The 11,668-nt window shown below is 31.9% G+C and overlaps 1 protein-coding gene across 1 annotated transcript; it reads right to left on the reverse strand.

The window, feature by feature from the left end:
- Positions 1-334: 334 nt before the first annotated feature.
- On the reverse strand, positions 335-9,153 carry LOC131844136 (protein big brother-like). The gene is made up of 3 exons (XM_059192936.1): positions 8,824-9,153; positions 6,944-7,123; positions 335-872 (listed from the first exon to the last, which is right to left on the reverse strand). Exons 1-3 carry the CDS (start codon positions 8,995-8,997, stop codon positions 519-521), a joined length of 708 nt encoding a protein of 235 aa, XP_059048919.1. The 5' UTR covers positions 8,998-9,153; the 3' UTR covers positions 335-518.
- Between the last annotated feature and the right edge of the window lie 2,515 nt (positions 9,154-11,668).

Here is an 11,668-nt window from a genome sequence, read left to right on the forward strand (position 1 = left end):
AATGTTATTGTTTGTTCTGCCTAGTATCAGTAGGTATACATTATTACACCATTGTTAAACAATTGTATAAATATATTCGATAAATCAAGCCGTCCATTCAATAACATGTAACTTTATTTCCACTAACTGATGATTTTTAGGTGATTTCATACAGTAGCTAATATTAATTCATATCATATATTGAAGTGCAGTTAATAGATAGCTCGCACCAAAATTCCCATAAAAATAATTAGATGCATATATGAAAAGAAGTATCTTCTGTGCTATTTTCATTTTAACTGCAATATTTACGTGAATGATTCATATTAAAATATGTGGTGCAGTAAGATGGTGATTAAAGATTATCAATGTTTTTTTGGAATGAAAATGTCTATCTACTCAGTGGATTAACAGTACTATGCCAATTAAACATCATAGATAAGTACTAATTTTAAGTATTATGACCCTTTCTGAAACTTTTTAATTTTGACAATAATAACAATCAGTCCATTATTAGGACTTCATTATTGCATTATAATTTAAGATATAAGCGCGCCTTGTGAATGTGGTTTAATGTGGACGGGGTGGGGCGGATGGGGGTGAGGAGGGTGGGCGGCATGCGGTGGCTGGCGAGCTTGGTGGCAACGTTGTGCGTGAACATGAGAATGAGCGCGCAATTCCTCGCCGTGTTCTCGATAGGCTCGTTGTTTATCTTCGAAATCTCTTAAACGCTGGTTGTAGCGTTCAATTTGATCTCGGAGTGCAGCATCTTCTATGGCGGCACGCTCTTCATCAAGTTCCAGACAACCAGCTCCGTCAAGCCGCTCCAGATCAATCCAACCACGCCATCGTACACACACTCCGTTCATAATGAATCTGGATACTATATGTGCCTGATAACAAAGCAAAAAATATCGTTAGTTGGTGCTGTGTGGTACAGTAGTTCATTTACTAAAATAATTATTGGCAGAAGTTAACCAATTGCATTAAAATTTACATAGGCCAAACGAGTAAGTATAAATCCTTTATAGCGAAAACAATAATGAAAATCCAAGTATTCGTTATTATTTTCTTATCAGTAATGTTTTAAAATGAATTTGCCTATAAGGAATGCTATTTCTAGAATATATTGGTAACTTTTGACAGTTGCTGCGTAAATATTCGGAATGACGAAAGGATGAGTTTTAATAACAAAATTGAAAGACGTAAAAAATTACGTGGTCAATTGCCAACGAGGAATGGATACTATTTAAAACAGGAAGTAAAGTTTTATTCCGTGATACTATCGCGCTTTATTTTGATTTATCCAAGTTACAATTTTTTAAAATAAACAACTATAATTAGAATATTTTCAACTGTTGGGAACTATTGGGCATGTTTATCTATATCTAGAATTTATTAAACATAATGTCGATACTATTAAGTAATAGAAATATAATTTACGTCCCTATACCGGAAATCTTCGGACTACATTATTTATGGCAGACACAAAAAGGTAGAGACCGAAATTAAAAAAAAAATGAATGCGCCGTTGGTGGCAGAAATAGCAAAAGTCCACCAGTAAGCAAGCAATTATTCATCGGTCATATGGTGAGCAGAAGTGGTCCTTCCAAAGATAAAGTTTTTATGGCACGTGAGTTTCTTTTAGTTGCCCCTTATTGAGGGTCGCCTACCTATGTTGTAGACAAAAACAAAGACGCCAGCTATTTTTTTCTGTCACATGCAATGTTTCATTATCTTAGAATTTTAATTCTTTTAATATTTAATACGTTCATCTGAATGTTTCACGCAATATTTTCGACAGATTCAGCTTAGACGAGACTTGATTGATATATGTAAACTTATCTCATCATTTTAAATGCGTAGGTAGTTCTCGCTTCATGTCACTATTATAAAATATAGTATTAAAGAATAGATAAGTATTGCTTTCTTTTTATTTCATACTCTTTCTGTTTATTTAAAAGAATATTTAATATGTTGTTTTTTTTTCAATATTTATAATAATAGATACCTAAGTCTCTTTGTTGCGCACTACAAAATATTTAATCGGTTAATCTGTACTGAAACCGGCTAATTAATTAGTCAATTCCGCAGAATTAACTAATTAATTTCTTTGAGAGAACTTATTCTCTAGTGGTAAATTATTTACAAACGCAACAAAGAGACTTAGGTATCTATTATTATAATTTAAAAAAAACGACATATTAAGTATTCTTTTAAATTAATCTAACCTAAAATGTATATTTTAACTACATTTCAATTCAATAGGTAGTAGTTAAAATATACATTTTAGATTACTTTTGGTATTGACTGCAATTACCTTTCTCTTTCTCTATAGCTCATTCTACCACCAGCGGCCTATTTCAGTGTGAAAAACAGACAGAATCGAACGACATAAGGCAAGCGAAGTCATTCGGGATCGCGTGCTCACCTTGTTCCGGCATCCGCACCGTACAATGGTTTAATTGGGGTGTATTGTAGCCACGAACCTTGCAATTTTACTAATAACCTCCTCTGTCGTTTTTGTACTTATTTTTTTTTAACAATTTATAATACGCTTGCCGTATGCTTTTGTAACACGTTATGCGTCGGCGTCAACTCTTTATTTGTAAAAAAATTAAGTCCAGTAAGAATTAAATAACATCTATTAATAGAAATGTTACGTAAGTCTTTTAATAAACTATATAATTAGAATTACCAGTATCAATACGTCAGTAATTTTAAAAATTACCTAATTTATTTTTCCATAATTGTCCCTAGTTTCTAACTGGTGGGTAGTTAATAATGGAAAACCATTCCATGAGCTATAAACTAAACATAGCGATCTGGTATAAAAGTTTGATTAGTTTTATTATTGTTAATTGGTATCCGAAATTTCTATATTATATTATGTAGTTACTCCTCTGCATATTGTATACAAAATCTAATTAATGTCTAGTCAAGAGGGTAGATTGAATAAGATATTAAGAAGAGGGATCGAATGGAAAGCGTCGACGGCGGCCATTTTGTCGGGCGGGTGTTACGCCGCGACGCCTACCAATCGCAACGCTGTTTTCCCTTATTGATTTTGGGGGAAATGTTTTTCCGACTTCTCCCTACGCGATACGTACCAAGTGAATTTTAAACTTATAGTTCTGAGTTCACATTTAGATCTTTTAAAAACATTTGTCATCATGATCTTGTATGGAGTTGTAATATCGAAGCAATCCAAAAAATTATTAACGTTTTAACAAGTGTGAAAACTTCAACATTTCCTTTCACTGCTCCGTGTCCACTAACAATGCTGTGTTTCTTCTTATAAGAGAAGACTACTGTTATTACGCTATCTGGATTACTTTCGGTTTAATTTTAGTTTCTTTCAATTACTTATACCCATCTGTTCCGTGATTTTATCAGTGTTTATTGATTGGTAGGAATCTAATGATTTTCTATATAATGATATTAATCTACTTCCAAATACACATATACGAGTTCAATATATCTCTCTATAGAAAAATTGATATTTTCTATGGGAGAAAAGAACCCTAGCTTCATTACACTTCAGTGCGTAGTTAAATGAACCGAATGTAAATAAATATAAGTATTCATATGAATGCACAACGGGCGGCCTGTGATGCGTTATAGAGGGTTCAATTCAATAAAACGAGCACGAATGTAATACGTAAATATTATACAATTACATAGTTACGTATAGCCATATACCTCAGAAGGCCAATTAGACATATTAGAATATGTAGTAATGATTATATTGCTAGTTCTTAATATTTATTCAGAATTAGGCAGTTGCCTTGTACTTATCTAGATAAGTATCAACAAATATTATTCTATAAGCACTGTTTATAAAATACACATTGGTCATTGTAGCACATAACTTTATTAAAAAAATATTCCTACATGAACATAAAAAATTGGGTATTTGTTCAGAATTCGCAAAAATATTCTTGATGAATTTTTATTCAATTTATTTTTCATTCAATGAAAATTTATATATTTATACCTACCTACTAAATTTCATCTGGAACGATTAACAGTTAGATTATTTATTATCCGAATTCACTGAGACAGCGCCGCGGAAAACAGCTAGATAAATCCATTCCTCCAAATTAATGCCTCGACATGTTTCAAAACGCGTCCCAAATTACATGAATCAAATAATGAACCCGAAGAAAAGATGTCATTCACTCAGCCGCATACTGGAGTCGGACGAACTTAGAGCGTGACCGAGACGTTATATGCGGTGTTACGGCTTTATACTTTTTCATTAGCGGCTTCAATGTTATTTATGTCTTAATTTCGGTTATGAAAATGTGGGCCGGAAGCAGTATTAGCCGTTGATGACGAGCCTTCGTCTGGTGACGAATGATGTCATTAGCAGGGTCTACTTACATTGTTGTTTATGAATCACACTCCTTTATTTTATCTATAAAGGTCTACATACGTACTATAATTTATATTGACCGATCGCTTTTGGCGTGTTTGTATTTTTATAAAACTTTACTAGGTACTTAGATAGATTCTGTCTTTCCCCATAAAAGTAAAATTTGATTAAAATCTGATATAAGTATGTGCAAAGGTTTAGATTTTAATAATTTTTTTTCTTTACGTACACGTTTTCTACACGTCCCAGTCGATGTTTTTTTGTTAATGCAATGAAAATTTATATCATATAGAAAATTCGGAAGAAAGTTTGGGTTCGGTTTCATTACTTATTTTGAGATTGTATGATATTATTATTTTGTATGACTTACAAATACAATTTCAATATTTTATAAGACATATAATATAGTACAGTAAGGTCCCAGAGGTTGTTATACTTACTTGAAAGTTTAAACATAAATTATATTGTAAGGATTTGTATGGTATTCTTTACATAATTGCATTTGCACTATTACATACTTACACTTTACATAATTGCATATACAATATTTAAATTTACATTTATTGACATTGCTACTGTATTCAAAGTCAATCGACATATTGATGATATGGACGAAGTAAACGGTTCTCTCTCTTATGTTTTAAAATGGTTTACGGCAAATAATATGCTACTAAATGCAAATAAAACTAAATGTATCAAATTTACTCTCCCCAATGTAAGGCCGGTAGATTAAAAAATCGTATTGGACAATAAATCTATTAATTTTGTTGACGATACTGTATTTCTAGGTATCACATTAGATTCCAAGTTGCAATGGGGTGCTCATATTACTAAATTGGCGAGTCGACTTAGTTCTGCCGCTTATGCGGTAAGAAGAATTAGACAATTAACAGACGTGGCAACGGCTAAACTTGTCTATTTTAGCTATTTCCATAGCATTATGTCGTATGGTATTTTGTTATGGGGCAAAGCAGCTGATATAAATACAATATTTACTTTACAAAAGAGGGCCATTCGCTCCATTTATGGTATGGGTTCCAGGGAGTCATTGCGAGAGTGTTTTAAGGAATCAAATATCCTCACCGTTGCTTCTCAATACATTTATGAAAATATCATCTATGCCAGAAGGAATATAGACAGTTTCAAAAGAGTTAGTGATTGCACTAATAAAAGCTTACGTAACAATAACAAACTGATTTTACCTAAATGTCGTTTGGCTAAAGTTAGTAATTCGTTTTATGGCAATTGCGTAAGGTTTTACAATAAAATATCAGAGTCTGTTATAAATCTGTCAGAAAAAAGATTTAAATGTCAAATAAAACAGTTCCTTTGCAAAAAAGCTTACTATAAAATTGAAGAATTCGTTAACGATAATAATGTTTTTATAGAAAAACTTTAAATCTATAGCACTGACAATATTATCTGATTACATTAATAATGAGTGCGTAGTGACTTCTATGTTGATTATCGCATGCCTCTTACTTGTTATGCTGTAATAATTTATATAAAAAAAAAACATCTATTAAAAAGAGCAACACACAAGTTTCTTGCTCATTCTTCTTGTGATGAATCTGCATTCCGAATGAGTGGTAGGATCAAAATATGACTATTCAAAAGTGCTTGTTTTTTGCAAAAATTGAGTTTATTTGAATAAAGATTATTTCTATTTCTATTTCTACATAATTATGTTATATTTGTATGATTAATTAATTATATTATATTTGTATGAACAAATATCACTTACCTACTTTAGGTTGGGCCATAATAGAAAATAGTTTTAACTCTTTAGTTTCATAATTATTAGGTACTTGTTTTAATTGTCGTTATACTTTAAATGATTGATATCATATATAATTATAATGACAAACGATGACAAGTAAAACAGTAATCTATATATATAAATAAAATTGTGAGTGTCTGCTTGTAATATTGAAATAACCGTTTTTTACTACACGCATATGAATATAAATACGGTACATACACCAAAATAACATTTTTTACAATTTTTGTTTGTCTGTTCCGGCTAATCTCTGAAATGGCTGGACCGATTTTGACGGGATTTTTATTGGCAGGTAGCTGATGTAATAATGAGTAACTTAGGCTACCTTTATTTTAGAATAATTCTCTAATTAACTTTTTGTTAAATTCGAAGACAAAGTCGCGGGTACAGCTAGTCTTGTATATAAGAACAACATTGAGGACATCGTTTTACTATGTGATACTATTCGAGTAATAAGAGGATTTTGCCTCTTATCTTGTAATTTTATTGTTTTGTCTCACCATCTACCCGAAAAATATCTTACAAAGAAAGCTTGACAACTAAAATAGATAAGACCAAGGTGCCCATGTAGATACTTTATTTCAAAGTCTACCTCCAATAAGGTAAGTTGTGCAAAGTCGTTTACGACATGAACCAAGCAGCTTGCTTCATAATTACAGAGCACGGAGGCATCTTACTCCTCCAAAATAATCATGCATTGGTATTTAGGTACCTCTGGCGCCACACGATAACGTGATGGCCGTGATTCTGTAAATTATGTATATGTTTGCTATTCCACTTACATAATTAAAAATATTTTATCTTACCTTTCCGTTTTCCTTTTGAAAATCACAACCCCGGTTATTGTAGGGCGAGTGGTCGAACACGAGCTGTAGGTTGGTTCCGGTGGCAGTGAACGCAATCTCTGTGTGGCCCTCTCTACAGCCGCTGGTGAACCGCATCTGCCGTTCTTCTGGTGGACGGTCACGATAACCGGTGTACCTCACCTAAAACAATAATATTATTATTTACATGGAATACTCGTATTACGCCGGAACTATGAAGCCCCAACTTTAAATTCTGCCGCCGTTAATAATTTCAATCGATTCCAAAACTTGTGTACTTTATTGCTTGAAATTTAAAAACCGCTTTGATGATATTTTTAAAATTTATAAAATATATGTAGTATAAGCTCTATTTTGTATTTATGTTACATTATATATCCTATACTCTGTATTGAATCATAGTGCTGTCATGATGTCCGATCGTAGATACATTAAAAGGCACGTCGTAATATATATTCATCTTTATTCAAATATCAGGGAAAACGATATCAATGCATTCCAGATATTTTTTTTATATACTTGTAATGTAAACATGTCAAATTTACGATGTGCTTATTCAGTGCGATCTGGCATAATCTAGTCAGCCCCTAGCGCCATGCGTTCGGGAAAAGTATGCAATATTATCTAATCTGTGTATTTAGAAAACTAGCTTACCCGGCAAAAGCTGTTTTGCCAAATAAACTTAACTAATTAGGAGTTGATGGTAGAAGAGTGAAAATTTTAAGTTATAAGTAATAAGAAAATAGCTTGAGAATGACCACTATTATCACTTAGATGCATAGGGACTGGTACACCAGGTTACTAAATTTGCTGTCAAGGTAGGTACCTAGATAAGAATAATTAGGGAGGAGACGTTTCGAAGAAGTGGTATACTGAAATACATTAATAATCCATATAAAGTATCTATCATCATACGTCCATCTACGCTGTACCAATTACTACTGGCTAACAAGTTCCTTTCTAAATTTTCATGCCCCTATACAATCTTAGGTGGTCTAAACCGGTATAGACCCTGCGTTGTATAGTAACTGCCCACGATGGTATTTTTTGCTATGTATTATTATTATGTTACCACTATAAATTGATTAACTATACATATCGAAACTTATTAATGTATTCCGTATCTATCTATATTTTATTATTATTAAGTTATAAGTATTTAGTTAGGCACATAAATTACTCATTTTTAACGTAGAACATTAATTACCCTTGGCCCTGATTTTTTAGATAACTAAGAAACATAAATGGAGCTTCAACAATTTAAAAATATCTGCGCTAATGTGGCTAAGTATCTGCTTACGCGAATAACTGGAATCTTACTAATGATATTTATTATTAAGTCGGTAGGTATTCGTTATTTAAGTAATTGACTATTTTTAAATGAAATTGTACCTACATATCTACTTTTTAATTGCGTACTTCTTACTAAATTCTTTTTCTTTTATTTACTTTTGGGACAGTAACATGTATACAATATTACTGGAAGACATTCACAGAAATATAAAGCTGTTTTCCGAATCCTCCTTCGAGTTTATAAAGTCCAAACTGAGTCTAATATAATTTAGCTGTACTTATATTATCTTTGTCTTTGATCAACATGAAATTAAATATTAATTACTGTAAAAATATTGTCAAAATGGTGCAGTAGGTGACTAGTGTACGTAGGTGTAATAAAATTTCAATTATTGGAATAACATGTAAAACTAACAATGACATAATAATGTATCATATTTTCCTGTTATTGTCCTTACATTATTTTTCATAAAGTTTATGTTATATTTAAAAAATATGAATTATTTTAACCATATCAATAATAATATCCTGTCGGTAGTTACTAAAAAATATCCTAGATATTTGCTTACCTCACTTTCTCTGCTCAATCTTTTAAATAGGTCATCAGATTCAAATTTCGCTTTCTGGTCTGGAACAACTCTTGGCATTTTGAATATGAACCTTGGTTTCGGCTGTTCGTATAAACCAATGGAATCAAACGGTAGCATGCCAGCAAGGGCAGCAGGGTCACTCATAGCGTGCATAAAAAATATTTGGTCACACCAGGACACAAGCAAACGTCACTTATAGTACGCACACCACGTTGACTCAGCGCGATACGATGATTCAGACTTATAGCTTCGAAAAATCCCTAATGAGTTGCGACACAACTACCTGTCGCTGTGACACCCGATCACTGAATGACTGAATGATCGTTCGCCCTGCGATCCGAGGAGAGTTTCCATCAGGGCGGAGTCTCCAAATGGAGGGGATTTACAGAACCAATAGCAGGGGCCATCGGCGCCGCCCGACGCCTTTTATACGCTTTCGGGAGCTTTCAAGCGAAAAGAGGGTTTTCTCCCCTTGACGTTTTCAAAATAAATACTGTAAACGACAAAAGCACATGAATTTATAATAATGATAGGCATTATCCACTTTCAACGTTTCGAGTGTTTTATGTATTTGTATCAGATCTTTTTGTTCCATTGTAACGACATCAAAATGTACGTTATGTACGGGCATATTTATGACAAGGGGAGCTAAATATCAGGATTCGTATACAACGAATGAAACATGATACTTTTGTCAGACACGTAAGCTGCATTTATTGGCCATCTGATAAAATTATATTCCATTATACAAGGGTCTAACATACGTACTTTTAAATTCAGTTATAATGTTGAGTTTATGAGTAGTAGTGTAATATTTCTTTTTTTTCCGTTGTATTTTATTATTTCTTTATTATACTTAGGACACAAGTAAGTACTTTCTTATATTTTTGTTTAATTTCTGTATCTATTATTTTTTAACAAATTATCATTCAAACGAATGTGTTTGCGAATATACTTCAGGACTATGTAATGAATAGTCTAAGTCAATAACAGACGCGACCTCTAGTTGGTCACATATTGCTTTTTCTGCAAGTACCTATATTGTGTAATTTTCTCAAACACTTTCAGAATGCTAACAGCCACCTAGGTAAAATAAAAGTATTCAAGCCCTACTTAGGTAGGTATATGTAGATACTTATTCGTTCTAAAGTATTACAGTATTCTTATGCTGGCATTTTAATTTTTATTTCGCTTACATTTAATACGAATTTACTTTTCTTTTATTTTACTAATAAGTATTATAAAAGTGAAAGTTTTCGAGAATGGATATTTGTTAGATACTATTTAACGCAAAAACTACATACTAAACGATTTTTACGAAACTTTATAGTAACAAAGCTTATATATATCAGAATAATAGATGGGCTGTAATTTAAAAAGACATCATGTACCTAAACCTAAATCTTGCGAAATATAAGAAAATGTCAAATAGGCGTGATGCAGACGAAGTTATGCGGTCAGCTGGTGCTATACGCAGGCAAACTTTTGTTGCTGGCAAACGTAATTGAATAGAATATTTAATTGACGAGACTATACTAGAATATTTTATTGAGTATAGATTTTTAACGTTTATTGTTACTGTATAAGCTATATTACTGTAAAGCTTCATCGAAATCCGTTTAGTAGCCTTTGTGTGAAAGAGTAACAAACATCCATTCATCCATCTATCCATCTATGTTCACAAACTTTCGCGTCTATAATATTAGTTAGATCCAAACACAAGAACGTTTTTTATATAGGTATATAATTAAGTACCTACATGTGAATAGATCACAATTATTAGTAGAGAATCGTTCTGTTTAAAACGAAGTTGCTATTTATGTCTGTTCGCTTAAAAGGTCTCTTTTAAACTACTAACACAACGGATTTTAACGCAGATTTTAGTAATATTAATTCAAGAGAAAAGGAGTAAATTTATATGTATAATACATGTACCTACTCCAGTGCAAAACCGGGGCGAAAAGCCTAATAAATTAATAATTATGGATTTACCTACCCATCTATTAGCTGCATTTAAATATATAACCTTTTATGAAAGAAGTGTCATAAAAAATCTATAGCATCTTAATTTTGGTAGTAATGACATTAATAATAACAATTACCTACTTAGCTACTGTTAAAAAGGAATTTTGATATAGGAATTGATAGAGCGGCCGTCACTTGAATATCTTGTCGAACAATAAGGCGGTGGGCTTTGTGAAATGTATCAAGTGTGTCTGTCACACTATCAGAAAAGTGATCGGCTCAAGACAACAATGTCGTTAACTGTTGCTGCCTATTGTCAATCACACAACAGTATTCTATGACAGAAGTTTCGCTACCAAAACATTAGGTTTTCACGCATTTATAAAACATTCTCCAAAAATATTTCTAACATTATGCGGATTGCGGATGTTTTCTAAGTTTAATAGGTACCTATTTTTTCCAGAATGCTAAATCATCATTGTAACTAAACGAATAGACCGATTACTATGAAGTTTTCTTTTTGTTTGGAAGCTGATACGTCAGAGAGATAGTTCTTAGCTACAATTTATCAGATTTTGTTTTATTCAGGAGTTACTGAATTACCTATATAATCATTAATTTACCATATTGACAATAAGTAGAAAACATACATTTTTAGATATTATTTATTATATATTATTATAATCTTATAAGTACAATTGTACAGCTAACATTACTCTACAGCTACATTTTTAATTCCTCTAATCTATAGATATCTATATTAAGAAATAAATTCAGTGTAATACTTTATCAATCATTAAGGATCGAAAAAAAAAAATTAAATAGGTATGAAAAATATACCTAAATTATTTTATTTTTT

Source organism: Achroia grisella, unplaced genomic scaffold (genome assembly GCF_030625045.1).
Source record: "Achroia grisella isolate CSIRO2021 unplaced genomic scaffold, CSIRO_AGI_Agris_v1 utg3972, whole genome shotgun sequence".
Classification (NCBI taxonomy): Eukaryota; Metazoa; Arthropoda; class Insecta; order Lepidoptera; family Pyralidae; genus Achroia; species Achroia grisella.